The sequence below is a fragment of the Apteryx rowi genome, unplaced genomic scaffold (genome assembly GCF_003343035.1).
Source record: "Apteryx rowi isolate R43461 unplaced genomic scaffold, aptRow1 scaffold_16, whole genome shotgun sequence".
Lineage (NCBI taxonomy): Eukaryota > Metazoa > Chordata > Aves > Apterygiformes > Apterygidae > Apteryx > Apteryx rowi.
This window is the reverse complement of record NW_020447863.1, coordinates 469,405-494,812: the sequence shown is the minus strand read 5'-3', so window position 1 is coordinate 494,812 and position 25,408 is coordinate 469,405. Positions and strand designations below refer to the sequence as shown.

Genomic DNA, 25,408 nt, shown 5'->3' with positions numbered 1-25,408 from the left:
GGCCAACACGATGCCCCAAAGTCAAGTGTCTTCCCGCGGGGCGGGCGAGGGGGCTCGGAGGAAGAAGCCTTTTCCTGCTCGGATGTGTATGCGCATCTCGCCGAACCGTATGAGAGAGGCGCGGACTCGATTATATTGCAGTGATTGAACTTCCTTTCCGGGGTGTGTGTGTGTGTGTATATATATATTTATTTATTTATATATATTCTCTCTTTTGCTGCCTCTCCCACTCGGGGTGAGATTGCTGCGTGCTGTTCAGGCAACTTCTTTCTGCAATGAGCCCTCGCTCAGCTGAGGCTGTGGCGGCGGGTTATCGGGGGGGGGGGGGAGGCGGCCTGGGGATTTGTTTGTTTGTTTTGGTAAAAGAAAACGACACCTGCAAGGCATAAAAGGGCAAATAAACAATGTTTTTCTAAAACACAGAAGAGAGAAAACAAGTGTTCTTGTCTAAAAGCAGTTCTTATCTAAGAACCGTTGTCCCTGATGAGCTGAGATACATAGGACTGATAAAAAATCCCTGAAATGATGTGTTTATTTACAGCTGCTGTTTTCTCGAAAGCCTCATGCTCTGGAAATTCAGAGCAACAGGATGTGAATTTAAGAAGAAAGTTAATTCCTTATTTAATAGTGATAATTATTTATTTGTATAAAGAATAGGTTTTTGAGATAAAAGTGGGAATCTTTCTGGTCTGCTGGAAATACAAATCTCTCTTAAATCTTTCCTCCGTTTTTATCTGTCCTATACAATATGCAAAGTTGCCCTTATACCGAAAATGTTGGTGTGGGGTCAACTAAGAGATAGCACAGCTGCATCTTACACTTTAAAAGTATGGCTTTTCCGGAATAAATCGCTTAGCTCTGAGACTGCAATAATCTAGAGCAGCAAACATGAAGTTTAGCTTCTATAAATACTGTTAAGAGTTGGGTTTTTTGCTTTGGGTTTTTTTTTGTTTTCCTCCGCATGGATATTTTGATCCGTGTTTGTACCTTTTTACAGCCCTGACAGATTTAGCTGTGTCAGCAGTGGTTTTTAGAGGTAGGCCTGACCTTGCGATCGCCTAAAGAAACGCATGCCCGTTTCTTCAAGCTTTTCTCTCCCRTCTGCTCCACCCTCTTTAGGGCTGGAGAGTCCCTTTCAGCTCATTTCTTCCTCCTCATGCTGTAAATGTGAGGGCCTTGCTTTATTTTACTCTTCTGTACTTGCAGTAAGGGGGCACCATTTACAACTGTGACCCGTCTGGCTCCGCGTGGGAGGTGTAAATTTGGGAAAATGTGCTTTAGGCTGTTGAGAAAACTCTCCTTTTTTTTAGAACTTTTTCTTGTTTATTTGTTAAATGTAGTTGCTGATCCAGATCGCTAGTTTCCAGTGATGAGGTGCTGCATAATTCCAGAGATCTGCAGTCAGCTCCTGAGCTTTTTTTATGCTGCTTGACAGGTTTTATGTGGGCTTGGTGCTGAGGAGTTCTCTCTGACCTCAAATTCCTTGATAGACAATCTGTCAGCTTTGGAAATTCCAGGAGAGTGGAAGAAAGAGGATACAGTGTTGGTGTACAGTATCTTTTAATGCATGTATATGAGCATTTCAGCTGTTCTTTGCTCCTCTGTTTTATATTTGTTCGATGCTTGAAATTGAAGGGCATTTTTAAGTGGATTGGTATGATTAATACCTTCTTTTCCAGGGGTTTGCCACCACCACAACAGCAACAGATGCTGAGCTTACGGGCAACGAATCAACCATCACTACTCAATGCCAATCCTATGCTTCAGCGGGCCTTACTCATGCAACAGATGCAAGGTACTGTCGTTATGGGAGACGCTTGCTTATTGCAGCTATTTAATCACCCTTCATGGACTGAAACCATAGTATGGCTATTTCTTGCTGAAGCATCGCCCTCCCTGTATTTGGCAGTTTTGTTTGTCTCCTTTTTTCCTCTTCAAATTTATTGATAGTCTGTATCATAGAGGTTCTTCGGCTGTTGAAAATCCCATGTGCCCAAATGTTCACAGTTGGAAACCAGAAATAGAAGTTAGCAGTTTAGATACTAAATATTTGTTCTGGAAAAGCCTTCCCTTTTAGAACTGATGATAGAGTATTTTTCACTGAATATATTTAGATAAAATACTTAGATTTTTATTGTTTATTTGTCTTTCTCAGGTTGGAGGATTAAATAATTTCTTCTGTTGTCCRCTACATATACACTAATGTTCTTTGCAGAAAGAGACATTGGTCTTTGTCTAAGCCTAGTGAAGTACAAACAAATAAAGTGTATCATGGTGAAAAATGGTTTGAGTTTCAGTTGTCTTGTGAAATTTTGGTTGCCTCAAATGACTACCAGTTTGTATAGTGGATAATATCACTGTTCTTCCATCATTATGTTTTCACAGCAAGTAAAATTTTGCTGGATTTAATATATTTTCAAAACAAATTTATGAAGCTGCCATAATAGTATGCTAACATAAGGGTATTAAGAATAAAGCTATGAGTTTGGGTTTTTTTTAATATATTTTAACCCCATAGCTCTTTTCAACAGAAAAACGTCAGTACCTTGAATAGTTTTAAATTGCCTAGGTTAGATTAATGACTAGAATTTTGTCTTGCTTGTGAATCATGCCCAGATGTGAACACAATAGATTTATTCTGCATGTTGTTAACTTGCCTTTTGTTCTCTCTTGCCCGTTTAATGAGAGGGCTCTCTAGTGACTGCAGTGGCTCTCTACAGATCTCTCTTGGGTTGTAGGGAAACTGGCAGTGATTAAAGGACAAGCCACGTTCTGAAGATTAACGTGTATATTTGTGTCAGGAAAAAGTTTGAATCCACTTTAGTCAGTCGTATTCCTTTCGGATACCTTTGGTGTTAGCATAGGCTGACCTTTTCTCTAAAGGAAAATCTTTTATTGAGAAGCTGCATAGGAATCGTGTGCCAAGGACCTGAGGCAAATTAGATGTGGCGGCAGGACAAGGTGTATTAATGATCACTCTACCGCACTCTCATTTAGTGTTGTTTCTTTTTCTTTTCACCCTTACTTGCTACATTGGAGTGTGACTTGTCTTTCAATAATCTACATCAGCTAGCCATGGGTAACATGTAGTACAGTCACAGTGTTCACTACAGCCCTTCTTAGGGATCTGAATTTTTGGTCACTCAGGTTTGGGTTACGTGTAAGAATATCTGATGCTGTAGTATTTCTATACCTAAGAAACACCAACATAAATAATTCAGTGACTGCACGTGGCCTCAGCAGTGGGATTAGGAAAAAATAAATAATCTTGAATTGAAATGGATGTACAGTTCTTCAAAGGTACTAAACTAGGAGCAGGAAATAACTATTAAAATATGTATTTAGCAATAAATTACATCTTTTTACAATAAGAGGTTACTTATGATAAGTAATAAGAGTTTGGATTGCTTTTAAAGACAAACACGGGGGGAGTACTTCCTATTGTGTTGCAGCCTTTCAACAGCATAGCTTGGCTTTTCAGATTTTGGGTGCTGGTCTCTAAACTTCTCTGGCCTGATTTTAACAGCTGCTAACAGACAGGGTTTGTACTAATTTGAGAGAAACAAATAATAGGGGTATAAATGCAGGTTTCCAGAGTGATGGACAGCTGCTGGGGATGTGGCTGAGGCATCTGTGTACCTCCATTCCTTCACCCCTGAAATGGGGATGGCAAGGACTGCCTTCATAAAAAAAATTGTTGCGACTTACTTAATAGTCTGTGGATGCTGAAGAGAACTGTTCAGAAAGCCGACCATTATAATTGGAAATGGCAGCGTCTCAAGTGTCTGAGTTGAGGCTGACATGTTGAGCTTGCATGATAACCAGGTGGCAGAGAGGACTGTGAAATCTCGTGTTTGAAAAGTCCAGTGTTGTTTTAAATGAAATGTTGTTGCTGGCCTGTGTTAAATAGTGTCCATATTATGGCTTGAGCTGCCAGCTGCACAAATGTGGGATGACTTTTTCCTTTCTGCAGAGAATTTCTGTAAAATGAGACCTTGTTTTGTTGCGAACACAAGCACTAGTGTGCTCAGATTAAATAATTGCTCTAATGATCTTAGTCTGCAGTAACAATCAAGAATAATAGGCCAATGCACAGTAATAGTTACTATGACATGAGATTGCTGGATGGGGGCAAAAAGGGTAAAGCACAGAGCGCTCATAAGTGCCCAGCAAAACAATGTCTTGTGTGGAGGAGCTGTGCCCCTCTTTCCCTGCTGCTCGTACGGGTGGGAGATTTTCTCTCTCCTTTGCTCGCTGCAGGGTAGTGATGTACCGTGTGTTTGCATTTGTAGGAAACTTGCGTGGATTTAACATGACAGCCCCAGCACTGCAGCAGTTTTTTCCTCAGGCTACAAGACATTCCCTCCTGGGGCCACCACCTGTTGGGGTCTCATTAAAGCCGACGCGGCTGGGCTTCCCCAGCCTTCCCTTCCAACGGCAGAACCGGATTTTTCGCAAGGTGGGGTTGTGATTTCCAACTGTTTGGGAGCTTTGTGCTCCTCTTGCACTTGCAGTAATTGACTGTATTGTAGATGAGAATAAAAGAGAAAGGAGAAAGCTTTATAATGAAAACTACTTTAGCACCATACTGCTGACATAGTCCTTCCCTAAGGTTCTTGTGGTCCGTATTTACATTTATGATGCAAAGGTTTCTTGTCCCTTCCTGCCCAGGACCGAGAATTCCTCATAGCAGAACTGTTTAGACCTAAAATGAAAGGAACCTTTAGAAGTACCTGCTTCAAAGTAACTGCAGTAGAAGACATCCTGGCTGAGTGCTTTGCTCTTCAGAGGCTAGAGTTCTGCCCCTTAGCCTTCCAGAGCAGCACCCACAAAGCCTTGTTCTGCCTGGGAACTGGCCTTCCTGATGACGAATGCCTATTATAAGAGGTTGGGATTTATCACTCCAGGCCGCTGTTCCCAAATGACTTGCTACCATGGACAAGTCACTGTGCCTCTTTGGGCTGTTTTACCTTTTTTTAAGATCAGGATCGTACCTGTTCAGGCAGATGTCATGAAACTTAATTGCTGAATGCTTATAACATTTTGGAGGAATCCTGACTGAATGGTGCTGTATAGCAGCAGAATTTTTGGAGTACCAAAACTGCAGCTTGTTTTTCCCCTTTTTGACCTGCCTCTTACCCCTTCCACTATTAAGACCTCTTTTGTCCTAGATTGATTCTTCAATTAGTTGACCATTACTTCTCTCATTTTAGATTAACTTTTGCATGTCCAATCCCATTCTGTCAAAAAGATGTGCTGAATAAAGTAGCCTTCCACTCTTGGACTGTCCTTTCTCCAGAGGCAAAAGGAGGAGTAGTTATTTGAGACTCTTCTTCCTCCCAGCCCAAGCACGTCTTGCCAGGGTCTCTCTGAAGTGCCCCTGCTCTCTGTAGCAGCAGGTTCCCTAAAGCTGCTATTTAAAGCATCAAACAAATTAAAGGGATGCATGTGGTCTGGAATTCAAGTGCATTTCTCTGTTCAGCTATGTAAACTTGCTTGAAGCAAGAAAGTCCAATGTAAACCATCTATGTCCCTCTCCTCCCTTCTTCACCCTGTGCTGGAATATCCCAATATAAGACTCTGGGGGGCTTTAGGCAATATGTTGAGTTTGAGGAAGGACAGAGAGCTGGTTGTGAGACTCTGCCCATTGCAGGATTTCCAGAGGGTCCCTGACAGGAAGCGGGAACTAGATCCAGGTTCTTCGTCTCAGACGCAAGGTGATGAGAAAATGGAAATCCCAGAGGAAGTGCAAGCAGGGTCAGAGCAGAACAACTCCTTGCCATCCGCAGGTAAGAGAGAGCCGGTAGTGAAAGAAATGCTTCTAGGCGTGATAAAGAAACTTCCCTTGGCTATTCCTGCAGACCAGAGATGGCTTTAGTATTACTCAGCTAGCTTTCTCAGTAATTGTAAATATCTAAACTGCCTGTGGGAGTCCTCTGCTGCGTGCTTCATGTATCCTTTTTATCTGGATTTTTTTTTCTTTTTAAATAAACCAGCTCCATATCTCTTGCATGTAAGCCTCTCAGAAGTCACTTTGACAGTGAGCTCCCTTTAAAATGGGGAGAGAAAAGAAAACTATCTTGAAATTAAAGCTTCCACGTTTCCTTACCCATGCTGAACTCAACATGTCATGTAGTCAGACACACATGAAGCAGAACCAGCTGCAGTCAACATGCTAAGGAAAAGATGAATTGAAAGAGTACTTGTACTCCAGTTATCAGAATGGAAACTATTGGCACTGAGTCTCTCTGCAGTGTCTGATATGATATAGGCATGGGAATGTGATCTCTGACTGAAGGGTGCATAAGCTAAAAATGCAGGCAGATGGTGAGGTTGTGACCAGTGAACTACTTGTTCATATGCATGGGGAAAACTACTGGATTAGTGTCAGATTGATGTCCTACCTTGGCGCATATATTAAAGTTCCTGTGGTCTGTGTTCTTGTCACCTAGGTGTAGGACTAAGGCCACTTAGTAGACACAAACATAGATCTCTTCCTGGGCCACGTCTCTTACAGTGACGTCTGCAATAGAACTCCATCTCTTAGGTCATTATTAATTTCTTGAATTATCTAACCTTGTCACTGTCATTCTCAAAATCAGAATAATCAAATATATAGTATTATTTGCTCTTAACATACTTTTATTGGCATTGGCCATTCGGTTAGGGAACATGCTTAAGGTAGCATGGCCTGCTTTGCTAAGGAGATCTCCTTCTGTATTCCTGCAGAGCCAAGAACTCCAACAGAATCTGTGTTGAACATTGAGCCTGCTGCAAAGAGACTGAAGAGGTATTTATTGAATGCAGTATTGAATAGTCACTAGCTTTAGAATTGTTGTCTAATTTTATTTTCCTGTAATTTGGACAGTACTGTACTGGCCTGATGTCTGACATTTAAAAGGTATTTCAGATGTTCTTGGACAACTCAGAAAATCTTACAATGTTTGCTGCAATTTAAGGGGTTGTAAGGATCCCTCCTGACGGTGACCCAACAAGGGGAATGAAAAATGAGATGCATCTTGTAAGCACGTAACGTAACGGAGTGTGGTCATGTGTTCTCCTGCCTGGGTTCTTGTAAGAAGCAGAGAATTTTTTTCTGTTTTAATATATTTCTCTAATTTTCCTGCCCAAATGCTAAAAGGGACGTGAGCAGGCAGGTATCAGCAGAGAGGAAAAGCTTTGGAATAGGCAGGTTAAGGTGGGTATGGGAGAGGGTAGTTTATTTTGAGGGATGAGAAGGGGAAGGGAGTTAATACTCCTTAGTACTTGAGCCTCTATCCATGAGTGTTGGGTTCTGTATCCCTTCTGAAAAGATCGTACTGCCAGTACCCCTGTATTTGGGGTAGAAATAAACAAAGGCACCCTGTTATCCGCCAGGGAGGCGCAGCCCGCAGGCACGCCGGCCGTAGCRGGCCCATCTTGGCACTCCCTGCTTCTCTGGCTGGTGCACGGAGGGACAGTCAAGGCTGTATTGCCATCTAGCGGGAAGGGCCCGTTACAAAGCTCTTGGTGCCATCTGTGCGGTGCCGCACCTCTCCCAGAACTGCCGCTGTTACGCTTGTGCAGTGGGAGAGGAGGAGGAGGAGGGAGGGAATGAAGATTTCTGGAGGCATCGATTTGAGAGCTCTCCAACATATGTTAATGACTATGAGTCAGGACTCCTGGGTCCTCTTATCTTCCCTGTTAACAATTCACTGTGTGATTTTTGGACAAGTTTCTTCACCTCTTTCTCATCTGTAGATTAGAGATTAATGGCTAGCTTTGGGGAGAATATTCCAGGATTACTTTGATGTTCAGATATTACCTTGATCACGTAAAACATTAAAATGATAAGTATTATGTGATCAGAGACCATTGTGAATTATGGATTCTGTGAATTAGCAAGAAAGTGAATATATTCAATTAAAGCGAAGTTGAGTGCATCTGAGCATTTGCTTTGTTAATCTGTTTGCCAAAGCTAATTTAACTTTAATTACATTAATATTTAGTAGGGTATTAATCAAAGTCCTGTTATATACATTAAAAAAAGAATCAAGTCTGAGGAATGACAGTTCTCACTGCAGCAAGCCTGCTACTAGRAGAATCCTTTCCAAAGCAGCAGTTAGGGTCTGCCAGATTTGCTGTAGGTATTATAGCTGGTATTTAATTAGAATAGATCCTTCATTAGCTCTTTATGAAGTGTTTCAGTTTACTTATTATGATGGATCTCTGAAAAAGATAGTTTACTGTTCTCGTATTGCCCTCCATAGATGAGAATAGGTCTCCCCCATCCACATCACATATTTTTCTTTCTTGCTTCATCCTGTTATTTCACGTTGGCCAGGAATACCAGCCTCCTTCTTCATTTCAGGTTTTTCCCACTCCTGCCTTTTCTCCTATCAGCCATCTGAATGGCTGGAACAACATCCTCATTCCAGGGCAGAAAGCATTCATCATCTTCTAATCCACCTTGAACACCCACTTCTAGCATGGCCTGACAAGTATCCATATAATACCATTTCCTCCTTAGCTCCTGCTTGTGACGGCTTTTGCTCCCCTAGATGYGAGTTTTAGACTGCAAACCCTTGCCCTGGAGTGCTGTCACCATCTGTGTGTGGTATGGTGTTGAGCCTGCTGGCAGCACTTGACAAATAATGTTAATGCCAGCCACTCTTGTTTTCTTCATGTTTGCACTGCCCAAACCCTGCTGCATATTTATAGCTGTGTAACCCAGTTACATTATCACTTATCAATCTGATAAATTATGCGGTGCGTGTGTTTGGATCATTGGATTCAGTACCTGCACAGTCTGCGTTCCTGCCTGCGCAGAATGTGCTGCTCCCTGTTGGCAGAATACCACTAGCTGGTGGGATATAGGGCTGGCCTGAGAGAAGACATTCAAGCTGTGGTGAAGTGTTAGTCCCGATGGAGAAATGGGGGATGGAGAAGGATACTGTAAAGCAGATTTTGTGCCCTCCGCAGGGCAACCATTTATTCTTACCAGTCCTCTCAGGATCTTTTTTCTTCTTAGATCAGATCAGCAGTAACAAAGAAAACAAAGCAAACTCATTTGATATATATCTTGTCCAACCAAACTTCCCACAAAAGCCAAACTGTAGGGACTCTGGAATGAAACATGACTGATACAAATACAGCAGCCAGTTATGATGAAATCCCTGTAAGACATAACTGAGAACCTGGTTGGTTCTGACAGGTCTCTGTTTGTTCCTTTCTTCCAGCTATCCCTCATGCACGGAACAGCCTGGAGTAATGTCCAGGTACTGCAATTTCCCTGCAGGTCACCAAGACAGGAGTGAGCTCTCAGAGGTCTTACTCAGAATATTTCCTGTATGAGCTTATTCTCCCTCATCTCATGCAGGAGAGGGCAGTGATCCAAAGAATGAGTTGTAACCACCTTGGCCAGATTATTTGGCTGCTGTTTCTGAGTCTGTTCTAGAATGCCCACTCTGCATTAGTTTTGTTTATTTATTTATTTCTGCCAAATCCCTGCCTGAAATAACACTTCCAATAGTTTACTGATTTGGGGGGGTTAGTGGAGAGCGTGATGGCTTAGACCCCAGCCTGTGTATTGGTGTGTCTTTGAATCTCTTGGTCTGTGACATGGCAAATAAGATTATTCTCTTGATATCCTTGAAGTGTGACAGAAGAGTCTACATTAGAGGATGCAACAGGCAGCAAGGAAGCAGGAGAGTCGAGCACACAAGTCCAAGCTGATGGTGAGTTGTTGGGCATCATGGCAGTAGATGTTTGTGGTTTTAGGGCACTCCTTTCTGAAACTGCACTTAACACTCAGCATCTGTAGGTCCCATGAGTGTCTTCAGAAATGTCCTCCTCCAACCATACAGGATGGAGGAAGGAGGAGAAAATCTAGGACACATATCCAAACATAGTGCCCTAAAAGCTGTTGTTGTAGCCTACCAAATGCAAGTGATAGGAAGAGTTTCCCTCTTTGATAAGGATTCTTTGGAGAAAGGCTTATAGGCTGGGCTTATGGCCAGACAGCACTGTGAGCAACAATCCCCGACTTCCTTCACCTGCTGCTTTGTTTTTTTTCTGTTGTTTTGTTTTAAGGCAGCTAAAAGGATTCTGTGTTTCTAGGTACAGACCGTGTGAAGGAGTACACAGTTGAAGACCTCTCTAAAGAGAGGAAATTCTCTGAGGAACCAAAGGTCCCCGAGGTGGGTAGGCACCACTCCATGCAGACTGGTAGGGACAGAACGTACAGCCTCCCCCTCCATTGCAGAGATCCCTGTTGACACTGGGAATCAGATAGCACCCACATCTGGAGCTGTCTCTCCTGCTGTAAGCTGTTGTCCATGGCAATAGGGCATAGTGTGTCTGCTGTTCATGCACAGTTTGCTCTGACTTACTGCTTTTGTACCTCCGTTAGCCTGTACCCTACCTGCCTCTGCCTGTTTGTGGAAACTGGTGTTGGCTGAGACTTAAGTACTCATCTGGAAAGACAGAAAGCTGAAGCAAAAGAGCCACTGAAAAATATATGTATTAAAGGCCATTAGCTAAATACATCTTCTCTGTCACTGAAGAGCAGAGGTAAAAAATTCAGGTGATGGTAAAGATGCAGCTGCTGTGGGACTTGCCATCACAGCAGGCATGAGCAGACAGTGAGACTCTGCTTCTGAAAGGCATTTGGGAAGAATGAGACAGGTGAAGTCGGTGACCTGAGAGCCTTTTATACCAAATACCTTTCCCATGCAATAGACATTACCCTGGGTCCTTAAGTTGTGTAAATTATGAGAACGGACAAAGATTTAACCCTTTTTCTGAATCAGACTTGATGGTCTTCCATAACTGGATATATTTGTGTCTTAGTGATGTGTTCCTTCAAATCTGTCACCTTGCCCTTGTTTGATCGGTTCCATCTTCCATTGGGTGTGGTGCTGAATTGCCTTGAATTCCACAGTGGAGAAGCATGAGCTGATAGTGTCTCGTACCAAGATACTGTTGCTCYGGTCTCCAGAGATGGGATAATACAGTGTCTGCAGAGGCTATAGCAACAACTGCCTGTACTAACAAGCCTGGTACTAATGACCTGGGCATTGCTGATCTAGCAGTGCTGGGAGAAGGAGTGTGTATGAGAGTCTTTTTGATCAGCCTCCTGTGCATTCAAGCATAAATGCATTTTCTTAAGGGGTAGGGAGCATAGGTTGCATTTAAAAAGCAGGTATAATCTTTAATTTTTCCTACAAAGGGATTGGACTCAGTCTTGACTTCTTTTTTTGGCAGGTGTTGAGCTCTGGAGGTTCACTGAAAGTGACTATCCAGCAGAGCAGTGAGAGCAGAGCTATCAGTACAACGGCTCTGAAACCAGGGCACTGGACCTGCGAGGTGGGCGCAGCTGATCCTAGCTCTGAATCAGTCCTTAAATTCTACTGTTACATCTGCAAGACTGACTGCTGCAGTCAGCAGGTATAAATCAACGGGTCTGATGGGGATGGGATGGACAAGGGAAGGAACTGGATGGCCAGCTGCCATGGGGAAGGGATGCAGCAGGAGACTTGTTAGCAAGGGCTCATGCTTTAGGAACAAGGAGCATAAAAAAAAGCTGACAAGCAGGCAGATAAAAACCTGTTTTAAGGAGCTGGCAAGCAACGTGCTAGAGAACCAGTGTGGGCGGATCCACAGGCAGCCATGCTCTTAAGCTTTTATACCATTTCATTGTTGTACATCAGTCAAGAGAATGGAAAGCATAGCTCATACCTGATATTTTCTGCATTTTGAATTCATCTAAGTGACTTTCTCCTAACTTACCTCTCAGAATTTCCAATCCCACATGGCTGGGATTCAGCACCAGCAGCGACTTGGGGAGATTCAGCACATGAGCAATGTTTGTTTTGTCTCACTGCTGCCCATGGTGAAGGAGCGAAAAATGCTGGCAGAGAAAGATGGGTAGGTGTTGGTGTTTTCTAGAAAACAAAATCTGAACATGGACCTACATAGGTTGCAAAATTCCTCACTGGACCAGTGTTACGGGTGATAAAGTGCAAAATCCCTCTGGTTTCTTGGGCTTTAATCTTTCAGGCAAATTTCTTACTGCTGAAGGACACCAGTGTTGACTTTGACCTGCTGTGTAGTTTTTCATACAGTAGATCAGCTTGGAGATTTGTTTTAACTGGTGCCTTTCTGTCAACATGAGTTACACCAACCTGTATGAGGGGCAGGGAAGGGGAGAAGATAAGTACCAGTCTGTAAAGATAGGTATGTTTGGGAGAATAATGCTGAGAACAGATTGCAGGCTGCMGTATTCCTTGGAGAATGTAAAAAGGTGTGACTTAGCTATCTCTGTTCTCACTTCAGAGAGACCCAGCAGCGATGGTGTAACACTTGTCAGATACACTTCACAGGGGATCTAATCAAACATCGCAGGACCCAGGAACACAAGGTAACAAACATAGCATGGATTTCTTCTTTGCCCTGACCTTTCATGGAGATTGAGTGGAAGTGTCTAGTATCTCCTGCTCCACAAGCAGCAAGGGAAAGATGACTGGAGAGGAGAGATGCACGGAAAGTTCTGCCTGTAATATCCTCACTGCCGGAGGGCACTGCCRTATTACCCGCTGCCTCTGAACACTGGTGTTGGTTGAACCGCCAGGTGTCATACTAAATTAGTATGGCCTGAAGCACCTCTGGGTTGTGGTTTTATTTTGATTTTTCTGAATAAATATGGTCTGTCATCTTCTTGTATGCACAGATACTTACCTAATCAGTTATAATTGAATAGAGGAATATTTGGTGGGCAGCCTGTAAATATTCAAGCTAAAACTTGGGCAGGACACCGTAGTTACTGGTTCCTAGGGGACAAGAGCAAGAACATGTTTTATAAACCACATTTGTTTTGCTCTGCACATATATCTGCCAAAGAGATGGAGAATGTGAGCTAGGGATCCCTTTCTGCTGTAAAGACGACTCATTTTTGTGGTCTCCCTGTTCTAGGAAGGGCTGTGACTTTGTTTCAGTGAAGATTTATCTGCATTTCTCCCAAAGTGGTGCCTCTTGTGACTTACTGGATCTTCTCGTCCCTCTTTCCTCAGTTGGCCAAACGCTCACTCCGTCCTTTTTGCACTGTCTGCAGCCGCCACTTCAAGACCCCTCGCAAGTTTGTGGAGCATATGAAGTCCCCTGAGCACAAACAGAAAGCCAAAGAGGTAATACTACCTGAGGAGAGAGCTGTGCAGCATTGGAGGCAGCTATGTTGCAGAGCATGTTAACTTTCAGCTTCCCTGACTATTACACAGATGACGAGGAAGGCATGCAGTTCTTCCAGCCCTGTTTTTCTTCTCATCTTTGTCTGGACTTCCATTATCAGAACTTAAAGAAATGAAGGAAAAAAGGGCAAAGTTTGGATGTGTCTAGAAGCAAGATAGCTTTGTCCCTCTCTTGCAGTCTCATCTAGTCATCAAATGCAGTTTGTTCAGCGTCTGGTGTCTTCCTTGGTCAGGTGGAGTGTGCAAAGTTGGTCTGATCTTTCTGTTCTGTACCTAACAGGTGAGGCTGGGAGAGAAGGAGCTGGGCAGCCCAGAAGATTCAGAGGAGTTGATCACAGTGGATGCTGTTGGCTGTTTTGAAGATGATGAGGAGGAGGAGGAGGAGGAAGAGGGAGCTGGTGAGGAGGAAGACCTTGATGTAGTGCTGATAGAGAATGAGGATTCTGCTGCCAAGCAGGTATGCCATGACAAAGGAGAAAGTCTGATCTGAGAATCTGCTGTGGGCTCTTGCGACTTAGTTGGTCTTGGCTGACTGAGCTCAGGATTTCAAGTGTCCAGTCAACTCTGCACCCTGCAGCAGGAGGATGAGGGCTCTGGGGTTCTTCTAGAGCACAGGACAGTGCAAAAGAGAATCATACACTACTCGTGGGATGGAGGAGGGTTTTTCTGTGGGGTTTCTACTGGTGTTTTCAAATGTTACATTGCTGCTGAAGAGCAGAAGCAACTTGTTTTTTCGAGAGGACTGATTTCTGACAAAGATGTCATAGTCTCTTGGAGTAGCCCAGCAGCAGCTTAGTCCCCTAGCATACATATGTGTGGAGATTTATCTTGACAAGTATTGTTTTCGCAGTAGAGAACAGTTATCAAGAGGAGGTACATGGCTAAGGTGCTTCACGGTTGGAGTGCTGGGGGCATTTTTAACCCTTGTAATGAAGTGGTCTCCTGTCACTGAATTTTTTTTTTATTTGGCCCTAACCAGATGCTGTGTAACTCCTTCTCGGTACCTGAATTCTCTGTTTTGCTCCCAGGCTTACCAGTAAAAAAACTAAAGGCTCAGGAAGGGAATTGGTATAGGTGCACTAGGCACTAACATTCTTTTGCTTTCCAGACTGGGCTGAAAGAAGTGACTTTGGAGGATTATGAAGGAAGCGAGAAGTACTGTCCAGACACAGCCTATGGTAAGCAAGCACAGTTAAGCACTAAGGCCCACAGAGCCTTCTTCTGGTCATGTACCACAGCTATAAGAGAGAATGGTATCTACCTACTGCTGTAATGAGTTCTTGGGCCATAGTGCTTCAGCATCTGCATCAGACTGGTGCAGGTCACTGCTGCCTGGAGAAAGGGCCAAACATTGCTCTCTTACTCAGTGATAAACTGATGTGATTGATAAAGGATGTGATTGATGTTTGTCAGCTACCTTTTGCCTTTTAGGAAGAAAGGGTGAGAGCCAGTTATTTTAGCAAGGTAGGGAACAGAACAAGTAAGGCAGGAGAAGTACTGAAGAAAGTAGGTAGCAAATAAAGGATGCTCTGGAAAGAGGATGGAGCCTGAGAGCATGTTGATCAGAACATTTTCCAGCAGAAATGCAGCATATATAGAGATACTGAGCAGTACTGACAGTATCGAGCTCTCTGCCAGAGCCCAAACTSTGCATGTTTCCTCTGCTTCAGAACCCCCACGCTCTACCTAGTGGCTGTTCAGAGACGTTTCTGGACTGGTGGGCAGTGTTGCCTCCAGATGGCTGTCTCCAGTCCCCACCATGTAAGCAGCTCTGACTTCAAACCTCTAATGGCCACTCATGTTGTGAGGAGGGCAGCTCTGCAGAGGCTGTTTGGTGCCCAAGGAGAGCTCTGTTTACACCAATTTTCCACATCGCTGTAACCTTCCACTATCATGTGGCAGATGGAATAATGATTCATGCTGTGAATGTTCTCTGCGTGTTCCTCTTGCGCGCCTGCTGTCTTCTGCTTGGTTTGATCCCATTACATTAGATCACATGTTCTCTGTAGTTTTCCATTGTATTCTTTTTTCTTTTTTTTCTGTTTTTTTTTTTTTTTTCTTAATGCTCTGTGTAATTTCTTTGCTCTGGTAGCCAGATTTCTCTCTGAATATCAACCACACAGCCATTCCGTGGTAAGATGAGATATTCAGCAAGTCATCTTGCAAATCCCTGATTAACAGAAGCAAAGCTTTCCATTTTTATTCCCCTCCACACCTCTAATTTYCCTTTTAACATGCTTTCATTATTTTGAGTTCCATTCAATGTGATCTGTGATTTCCCTTCCCCTCCCGTTTCGCAGGCCTGGATTTTCTGGTCCCCGTCGCAGGTTACCTCTGCAGGCTGTGTCACAAATTCTACCATAGCGACTCTGCTGCCCGGCTCGCACACTGCAAGTCCCTGATGCATTTTGAGAACTTTCAGGTTAGACCCTTTGGCGATTGCATGGCCTGGCATTTGTTACCCCTGTGCGTGTCTCTTCATTGACTCCTCCACGTTAGCTGTCTTGTCTTCAGTTCATTTCCATCATCCTTGATGTCCATCATGCCACAGCTTTCCCTGATGTGCTCTGTGCTTGTCTCCATCACCCCTGTAGATTGAAAACCAATCCAATCCTGCTTCCCAGCTACTGCTACTGTCATCTTGTTGCCCATTTCTAGCTGGAAATCTTTCTCAGAGTGTCTGCTCTGTTTGCTGAGCCTGTGGAGTCTCTCATTCAAGTCTAGGCATCTTCTTTTCTCTGTTAGACAGATTACAGGTGGGTCAAAATGGGGAAAGAGCTAGACAGAAAGAGGCTGTTCAAGAAAGCTGGTACACACACATCTTTTTCATGTGATGCTACAGTGACTGCAGGAACAGCTCCTTTAACCAGAATTGCAGGTGTGATTCATCCATTAAGGGGCCAGGTAATATCAGATATACATTTTAAAAATCTGGAAATTAACATTACAGCACTATTTAGATGRTGGAAACTACAAGCCAAGTGCTGGTGAGAGTCCATTTGGGCCCCAAGGTTCAGCCTGCAGCAGGAAGTCCGTCAGTCTGTCTGCTACCTTTCCTGGATACTCCTTAGCACAAAGCTTGGCCAGCTGATGCTGTTCCTTTGCTTTACTGGCTCCACCTGAAGAAGCAGTAATGCCCCTATTGCACCTTGCTGCTTTCCTATCTAGGAACGTTCCCTACGGGGCTGGCCTGCAGTCTGCCTCCATCGTTCTGTCCTTGTTGACTTGCAGTGGGTGAGGGGCTGGATTAGTGCCTCGTGGTGGGTATGCAGGACTTGTACTGTCTCTGCTCCCTCCCTTTGACCACTGCCTGGGCCCTGCCTGTGCAGGAGAGTGGTATTTCCTGACCCTGGTGAGGAGGGAGGTTCCCACTGTCACCTTGTCTTCTGCCTGCACCCAAAACCTGCCCCAACAAAAGCTGTTGTGCTTCCCTGCCACAGATACATTCAGTCTTTGTTATATCGTAGTGTTTTCCTGCTAGTCTTCAGACAGGTTAGCTGTTCCCAGTCTGCTGTTGCTGCCTACAGCAAAGGCTGGGGTAGGGAGTGCTGCAGAAACCAGCACTTAGAGCTGGAGATTTGGAATGGCAAGTAGCTGGAGAAGACTACAGCTGTTCCTTCAGGGTTGCTCATCCTCTCCCACTCCTGCTAGTCACTTCTGGAATGAAACTTTCCTGCCCTATTTTAGAGCAGCTTGGTGTGAAACTGCAGCATGTGTATGCCTCCCTCCTGGCCCATTTAGAGCTGAAATCAGGCACCCTTCAAATGCATGTTGTAGTGACCTGGAAGGACAAGAGTCCAACCCTAAGTATCTCCAGACAGATAACTATTCATCTTGGCTGCCTGGAGGCCTTGGGGTTGTCATAGTCTGAGTTAAATCCCTTCCAGTTTCTGAAGTTAAAAGAAATTTTTCTCATCAGATTAGCTCAGCGAAGGGTTTTGAAACAAGAATTGCCTGCTGGTGAGGCAGTTCACAGCCTCACTCTGAAAACAAACCAGCATGCTTGCGCCTGGCTGAAGTTGGGTGCGAAGTTATGACTCAACTGATCTAGCGCCAGTGCGTAATGGTATCCAGCCTCTTACTCTACCCTAAGCACTAGGGAACAGAAGCTGTGTGTTATTTTCCTCCCCCTTCTGAAACCAACCTATAGCAGTTCTGGGAAATTTTTAAAAGTGAAACTGATTGAATGTTGCAAACAAACAGTAGCCATGGCCCTGACCGTACTCTTATTACATACGATACTTCTGGGTAGTTAGAAGTGAGGAATATAATACCCTGCCCCTGAAAAGCATCCTATTACTTGAGGACAGGGAAAGAAAAGCCAGCAGTGATAAACTGAATTAAAATGTAAAGCTGGCTGTCTGAAGCACCTTAATTCCACACTGTGGACTGCAGTAATACTGCTTAGACTGTGGTGAAAGACAGTACACTCAAAATAGTTTCTTTAAATTGTTGGGTCTAATGCTAGTGCCAATTCAAGGGACCTCTTAGCAGAAAGCTGAAAGTGAGTTAATGGTGAAGGGAACTGCCGTGGAAGAGAAGAAGCCTTGTTTCGTTCCCTTAGTTCAAAATCTGTCTGGGACTTGAAGACCAGCTTCTTCCTGCATGTCAGATACTATACAGAGCTACTGCTTTTCTGCAGTCCGGTCCAGAGCGAGTGGCCATGTTTATCTCTTTACAGACCTCTGCTGGTTCACCATGGTAGCTAGTGTAAACGAGTCATTTTATTGATAATATGCTTAACTGCATTCTAGAGAAAATCTCAGTACCTTGTAGCACGAAGATATTCTCGATATCTTAGTATTCCTGTCAACAGCTTCCCTGAAGGGCTCTCTGATCCTGGTGCGCAGAATGAAAAATCTTAAGCTTTCAACTTAAATCTTGCTGTGGTGGTTAAACATTAAATCACTCCTCTCTAGCTAAGGACAGCCCATAGCCTCATGTGTCCAGGGTACATGTCCAGAGCTGAATCCTGGCAGTAGCTGGAGCAAGAGCTCTCATTTTTAYTGTTATATCTACGAAGTCCCTGATTGAGATGAACAGTTGTCAAAACATGATTTTGTCTCAGGAGCCACATGTCATGCACTTGCTCAGCATTAAGTAATGCAAGAGGGAGTTAAATTTTTAATTAATATCATCACTTTTCCTCACAGGAGCTAACCCTTCTCTGCTTGAAAGGCTCAGCAGCCAGGCCAGGAGAGCTGCCGAGACAGTATGCACCCCTGCAGATTCTAGCTGTCACTCACTGCTGTCTTTGTACAGGTTTTCCTGGACCAGCTGCTGCTTGCTGCAGTGACAGTAACTGGCCTGGGCTCATCTCTCACAGTGGTTTGTTTATGTTTGCAGAGATACAAGGCAGCAAGGCATCGTGCCACAGCTGCCTATCCCGAGGCTCCTTTGCATTCCCAGGGCTCCAGCTCCCAATTGCTGGGTGATCAAAACCAACCTCCTACTACAGCTGTCAATATTGGCAAGAAGATGAATGCTGATCATGGGATAGGCAAGGAAGGTACGGAGCTGTCGGCAGTACAAGAAGCAGCTTCACGGCCTCCAGAGGGTAAGGATGAGCTGGCCACCTCTGTAGCAGAGGACAAAAGCCTAGCCAGCGAGACTGACGACACGTGTGGAGTCACGGTCGTAGAAGAAGGAAATCTACAGGAGGAGAACAAATCCACTACCACTAGTGCCGATTGCTTGCTCCTTGAAGAGAGCAGCACCGCAGGGGAGTTGTTGGGACACACTGGGTGTAAGGAGGAAGAAGGCAATGGAGCCAGGCAAAGCGAAGGCACAGACAACTGCCAGGATCCAGGGAGCGGAGGGGGTTTAGAACGGAATGAGCCAGCAAACACGGGCCAGGAGGAAGTGGCTGAGCCTTCCTCCCTCGCCAAAGGTGAGGCAGCCAGTCTTACCTCTGCTGGGTGCAGGCGCTCTACTAGGCGCAAACCCAGATAGAATGGCCTTAAAGGGAGAGCCCTTTACACATGATATTTGCTGGAAATGTTTATTTTCGGAGTCTTTTAATAGAGCAAAAACCTTCAACTTTACTGCTGTTTTTATTTTAAGAATAAAATAAGCCTGGCTTTAGCGTGTCTAATACAGGATGGTGTTGATTATTATTGTACAGTTGGGATACAGTAGTTCTGTGGAAAGACTGAGGCTTGGGTTGCTGAACCTGAAAGAAGGTGATCTGATCTTCACAGAGACAAGGTTCAGGAATTGGATGTAGTCTGATTACCCCCCCCCCCCCCCAAGAATCCTCTGTAGCTCCTCTCTGTTTCCTTTCCAGGCAGAAGGGTAGTTCATCTCTTGTAGATTGTATGTCCAGTTCTCAGACCAGTTCTCTTTCAAGGATGCACACTCCTGGACCAGGACTGTGTCCTGAGCTAGGCAAGGATGTGTATCTTGGTCGTCTGTTAATAGTACAAGATTTAAAACAGTCTGTTTTCATATCAGAGACTTTCGGAACAAATTTGGTTTCAAACTTTTTAATAAAACAGATTTTTTTTATAAATAACTTCCCCCAAAACTCCTTTAACTGTACAAAAGTAGAACAATGTAATAAGACTCCACCATGTTGGCCCCAGGCCATCCTGCCAAGTTCACAAGGTTTCGGACCACAGAGCTCATGCATGCTCCTGTCAAAATGTACAGGGAGGATGCTGTTCACAGCCCAGGGCAGGCAGGCCCATCTCCTTTCTCTATACAGCTGTCGTGGCGGTGGGAGCTAACCAGTCTGCTATGCCTCTCTCTAAGGCCTGAGACCTTAATGGCAGCTTAAGGAGGTAGGCAACTGCCAATTATGACAGTCAAAAACATCACACCGGTGGCTTTTCTCATCTACTTGGAAGGGGATAGAAAAGCCTGGTCTAAGACATCTGCCAGTATTTCTTACATCACAACTAATGTGAGTATTGCAGAACATAGAGGTGAATGGCAGGACACAACCACAGGAAGGGACACATAACAGGCAGGAGGTACTCTTCTATTCAAGTTTTACATTAAACCAGCAACCAGTAAACGTCCCCTTAGCGATACTAACTGACAGTTTGTGGCCAGTCAACTAGATAGCAGGCTCTGATCCCTGCACGTCATCTTCCATGTTCTGCTGCTCGCTTTGCTGCTGGAACTCCAGGCGGGTCTGGCGGTTGGACTCCAGCAGTTCTTTCAAGCAGGCATGTAGATAATCATTCTTCTCCTCCAGGTGATCCAAGCAAGAGTTGATCTGGTCTAGCATGGAGTTTATTGCTGCGTATTCTAAAGGGAAGGGAAAATGAGAGACTGAACAATGTAAGTACTATTACTGCAGTCAGTTAAGGCAGCAAGAGCTCTTGCAAAACATGCCTACAGCATTTTGGCCATGCCTTACCTGCCACAGGTTGGGTGAAGTAACATGCAACTGAATCCTGCCTGTATTGTGTTCACTAATCAAATGAGACCAATGGGAAAGTAGGACTGGTAACAAGATCTGAGGCAAATAACCTGTGCGCAGTGAAATGCGTTCTGGGCACATCTGACAGCCTTTGATCTCTTACATAAATAGCTGATCCCAGGCTGACGGCTAGTGTGCAGGGATCCGCACTGCAACAGAACTAAATAAATCCCAAGGACAAGTTAGCCTTTTTAGCAGCCTTAGGCATCATCTTTYCCGATGAGGATGCAAACATTTTGGCAGCATATCAGAGAGTTTACATTCTGTAAATTACTTGTTTAAGGCTTCCAGGCTGAGATGTGTCTCATGAGGGCCTGGTTTGGATCAGACAGCCAAAACAGGAGAGCCATTACTGTGGCAGAAGGTGGGATGAGACCTAAAGATGCCAAGTAGCCACACCAGTTTGCAAAGTGAAATAACTGTGGAACACCAAGTCCGACCACAGCATTTTCATACACCATTAAGACTTTGGGTATTTCAGGTTAAAACCAGAAGAAATACCTTCAAAATGATCCTGTTAGATTTATGCAACCTAACAGACAAATCCAATAGTGAAACTGAAGTTGGTTCCCTAGTTACAGCTTCTTATTTAAAGCGCTTGTTTCAAGTACAGAATTGTTGGCCTCAATACAACGGCATTTCACAGCAATGTGTATTAGTACTGTTAATCAGATGAAGGTAGCTGTGTTGTTGTGATGAAACACTTGCTTTTGGATTGCTCCAAGCAATAGTCATGCAATCTTGGAGAAAAACAAAAAGCTACACTGGAAAACCAGACAAGATAAACCTCTGCTGACAAGTTACTTAGGAACTGGAAATCTGGCATGAGCTGAAGCCCCAGGGGTTACAGGAGAGCTTGGGCAGAACCAGGCCCATATTCCCTTCTGAAGAAGCATGGGCTGAGCAAGCGCGGGAGGCAGGCATCGGGCTGTGTGATCGACGGGCTGAGATCTGTGCAGATTGTGGGCTGCAGGAGAGGAAAAGGGGTCTGCGTGAGTGGGACAAGCCCCCACCTTGCCAGCTGGGGCTGGCCGTTCTCCATAGACTCCTCTGAGCAGCTGGGAGAGCATTAGAGCCAAGTGTAACGCGCACGCGGTGCCTGGCTGGAACGGTGCTATGAGCTAATGGAGAACACGGAGAAAATTAGGAGGAGGAACGGCTCCGAGCACCCTTCTAGTGAGCTCCGAGGGGTGAGGGTTGAGCCATGCTGAAAGCCCCTGAGCTCATGAGCCCAGCTTTGCCCCTCTTGGCTGCTGAGCCCTGATGCCCTTGTGGGCTAAGTGCCCAGAGGCCCCCGCGCACACCAGACCCTTATGAATAAAGTCAATTACTTTTAAGTTACCATTTTCTAACCGGTGTCACACCAAGCCCATACACACTGACTCAAGAGGACAGATGTTGAGGTAGGTAAGGGGACCAGGCAGGATTTTACTGGGCATGATTTGCCTGTGGTGAATAATCACTAGTCTGTGCAGCCGTGCTGCTTCCAAAAGGCAGATCTTCCCAAGGGTGAAGGAACCAACCCTGGGAACAGGTCAAGAAGCAGAGCAGAGTTGAGTGGTAGAGCTGGATGCTCTTTGAGAGAAGTTACTTCCACAGTTTGCAGTATAACTATTTTAAAAAGAACTGTGAATACTTAAGTATGTCATTTGCATTACTAATAGCTGAGGATGAATTTAATTGTAAAAGAATTTTCCTCCTTTTCTTATGCTACTTTGATGGAGCCATTCAGAGCAGTGCTGCAGCCTTTAATTGCTTGGAGAAGTGCATATGTGGCACTTAAGCATGTTTATAAGAGAAAATTTTGGCCTTGCAGGTATATGCAGAGGTGGTATTATGAACAAGAGCACAGCTGATGTCCTTCCACTTAAAAACCAATCTCACAAACACATTCTTTCCAAAAAAGTGGCAGTCATCAATATTTTGTATATGATACCAGAATGCCCAGGAGTTACAGCACTCTTTTCTTTAATAAAGTATTTGCTCTAGGTGTGATGCAGCACGTTCCAGTTAAATCATGAGAGGATCTCAAGCAGATATGATGACTACTTCTGACAAGAAAATAACGTTATTCATCAACTTGGTCAAGAAGTCTGTAATCAGAAGCAGAAGCCTAATTGTTTTGGTGCCCAATGCTCAAAAAAAGGCTATAAAAATTGTGCAGCTTTGGGAAGTGGAAAATTGTTAACAATTTTAAAATAAGCTGTAAAAACAGTTAATTTGATTGTTTTCTGCTAGTTGCAAGCTTGATGTATTCTTGTGGACACTTAACTGATGTTCACCAGGAGTGTGGCAATCACGTTTTAACTTTTCTGCATTCTTATGGTAACAGTTGCCATGAAATAAGGTTTCCTGTTGGAGATCAAAGAAGTGATCTTGAGTTTTCCCTCAACTAAACCAGGAAATATCTACAGATCATTACAACTAGATAATGCGCACAAAACCTCAGCTAATTACAAACAGAACAGCCTAATGCGGAGACTTGATGTAAATTGGATTTAGTGACTGTCTCCATCGCATCGACTGCATCTCTTAGTTCTTTGAAAAGTTTGAAACACAAATCACTGTCGGATGATGCGGTGCCGTGACCGCTCCTGGGGTACCGCAGCAACAGAAATGCTCCTTCTGTCACTGCGGGACGATCACCCAGAAGAGCGAGATTCACCTGCGCAGCAGGTCTGTGCTTGCTGGAAACTCGATGATCTTTTGAGAAATGGAAAGCAAATCTCCACTCTTCCCCACTTTCAAGAAGAGAGTAGCTATGTGCTTACTCTTCCTAAAATTTCCGATGTTAAGAATGACCCATACGTACCCATTTGAGCTCTGGTGTTTTCTCATTTCCTCCAGGCATTTTTTGTCTAACTGGGCAGGACAGTATCAAAAATTTCATACCTAGGCATTGCAGAAATGACTGAAAGTGGAATTTGCCAAGCTGATTGCATCAGACACGGTTTTTCCGCCCATGACTACTTCATCCAGATCTGCCCATGTGATCTTTCCTGCGGGTTCAAAATCGGAACATCCTTTTTCCTTGGTCATCATGGCTTGTACGCTAACAAAAGCGCTGAATAATCTTCTTTTTACAGGAAAAACAAAACAAAACAAAACAAAGCAACATGCAAGAGCTGCCGTGCTGCGCTGGGGGGGAAGGAATCCTCTCCTCCGCCTTCACGCGTGTAACTGCCGAGGTCGTCAGGCGAGTGCTGGGAAGTGCTAGGTCTGGTTTCGAAAAAAAAACCCTAAGAAACGGAGCTCACGGACAAGCGTGAATCCCCAAGGCAGTAGGGACTTGCAGCAAGAAATCTAGGAAAAGGCGTAGCCTGCGGTCAGTGCAAACACCACCACGAGGCGCGGTGGGGACGGGAGACGCGGCCTCCCCGGGAGCAAAGCCAGGCCGGGCGGCCCGACCCCGGCCCGGCCAGACACCGCGGCCCTCACGCACCTGCCTCCCCGAAGCTGTCCCCATCGTCGTCCCCGTCGTCGTCCCGCCCGGCGGCGCCCGCCGCCACGTGCGGCTCCCCGTTAGGCCCCGACATGGCGCTGCAAGGCCGGGACAGCGCGACGGAACGCCCGCGGACCGCGTTGGAATGCGYTGGATCGCGCCGCCGCCGCGCTGGAACGTCGGGACCGCCCGTCGGAACGCGTTGGAATGTCCCGACACCGCGTTGGAACGTCGGGGGCGGGGCGCCCGCTGAGCGCGGCGGAACGCCGCAGCGCTGGCCAATGGGAGAGCTCCGCGCCGCCGCTCGTCACGCAGCCCGGCCGCCCCGCGCCGGGGTAAAGCCTGTGGTTAGGGTCAGGGCGCGCGGCGGGCGGCCCGCGGGCGGGAGGGGAGGGGCGCAGCCCCGCAGCCGCCGTTTCCGCGGTGTTTTCCCCAAAAACGAAGCTGTCTCCTGGCTCACCCTGCCCGGCCACGGCGGATGCCCAGCACAGCGGGGGCACCACCGGTGCTCATCCCCCGAGATGACTTTTACTGCCCACGCAGCGGGGGCTCCCCCTGCTCGGCCCCTCCCCCTTCCCTGTGAGGAGGCGCGAAGCCGTTGGCCCGCGGGAGGCGGGTCGGGCCCGCCGGGCGCCGTGAGCCGCCCCGAGGTCACATTCAAATCTCTTCCTCGAGAGAATACGCGCAATTTACTTTGCCTTTCCTTATCATTGGCCCACCCTGGGGGTATCTGATCGCTGCATGATTTTTTCGTCCTCGGGGAGCTGTCTCCGGGATGAAAATAACTTGCAATTAGAGCGCTCAGTTGAGCGGTGCTTCTGAGGTGAACCTGCTTTGAGGGCTCCATAATTAAGTGGGTATTGGGGGCGACGAAGAAAGGAAAGGTCATGTCCTGATTTAACGTTGCAGCCAGCTCTTGTGTCTTTAGCGGAACCCAGCTGCGCGCTGCTGAGCTGGACCCCGCGTTATGCCCTAAGTAGGGGAAGTGAACATTAACATCGGGACGATTATGCGTCTAACCGTTGGCTTTGTCACCAGAGAAGCTCCCTACAGCGAAGTGCCCCGCGCGTGTGGATTTTACAGCGCTTCACAAGGGAGAGATTTTGCTGTATTGATTTGCCGAGCACAAAACCGCTGCCGCCATTTTGGGGGCCGGGGGGGGTGCACCCCTCCCCTCCCCGCGGCGGCGCGGTCCCTTTAAGGCCCCCCCCCCCCGACGCGCCCGCCCGCGCCGCGCCGTGCCGGGAAGATGGCTGCCGCCGCCGGCAGAGCCTGGCGGGCTGTGGCGCTGCTGCCGCCCTGGCGGCTGCGGGC

General features: G+C 45.7%; 2 protein-coding genes across 3 annotated transcripts in view; one reads left to right on the top strand and one right to left on the bottom strand.

Annotated features, from left to right (window-relative positions):
• Nucleotides 1-19,319, top strand: part of CIZ1 (CDKN1A interacting zinc finger protein 1) — a 19,944-nt gene extending 625 nt beyond the window's left edge. The window contains exons 1-15 of one of the 2 annotated variants that reach the window (XM_026059734.1): nt 143-162; nt 1,680-1,795; nt 4,293-4,459; nt 5,654-5,789; nt 6,730-6,790; nt 9,637-9,716; nt 10,099-10,178; nt 11,245-11,427; nt 11,777-11,907; nt 12,316-12,400; nt 13,050-13,163; nt 13,504-13,680; nt 14,332-14,401; nt 15,524-15,645; nt 18,570-19,319. In XM_026059734.1, coding sequence (XP_025915519.1) covers nt 1,708-1,795; nt 4,293-4,459; nt 5,654-5,789; nt 6,730-6,790; nt 9,637-9,716; nt 10,099-10,178; nt 11,245-11,427; nt 11,777-11,907; nt 12,316-12,400; nt 13,050-13,163; nt 13,504-13,680; nt 14,332-14,401; nt 15,524-15,645; nt 18,570-19,175 — 2,100 coding nt within the window. In that variant the 5' untranslated portion in view covers nt 143-162; nt 1,680-1,707 and the 3' untranslated portion in view covers nt 19,176-19,319. Of the gene's footprint in view, nt 1-142; nt 163-1,679; nt 1,796-4,292; nt 4,460-5,653; nt 5,790-6,729; nt 6,791-9,636; nt 9,717-10,098; nt 10,179-11,244; nt 11,428-11,776; nt 11,908-12,315; nt 12,401-13,049; nt 13,164-13,503; nt 13,681-14,331; nt 14,402-15,523; nt 15,646-18,569 lie in introns of those variants that run through there. The other variant, XM_026059733.1, reaches the window with a different exon arrangement.
• A 355-nt stretch (nt 19,320-19,674) lies between these two features.
• On the bottom strand, nt 19,675-24,353 carry CUNH9orf16 (chromosome unknown C9orf16 homolog). The gene is made up of 2 exons (XM_026059735.1): nt 24,095-24,353; nt 19,675-20,477 (listed from the first exon to the last, which is right to left on the bottom strand). The coding sequence occupies exons 1-2, from the start codon at nt 24,186-24,188 to the stop codon at nt 20,284-20,286; spliced, it is 288 nt and encodes a 95-aa protein (XP_025915520.1). The 5' UTR covers nt 24,189-24,353; the 3' UTR covers nt 19,675-20,283.
• Nucleotides 24,354-25,408: the final 1,055 nt, after the last annotated feature.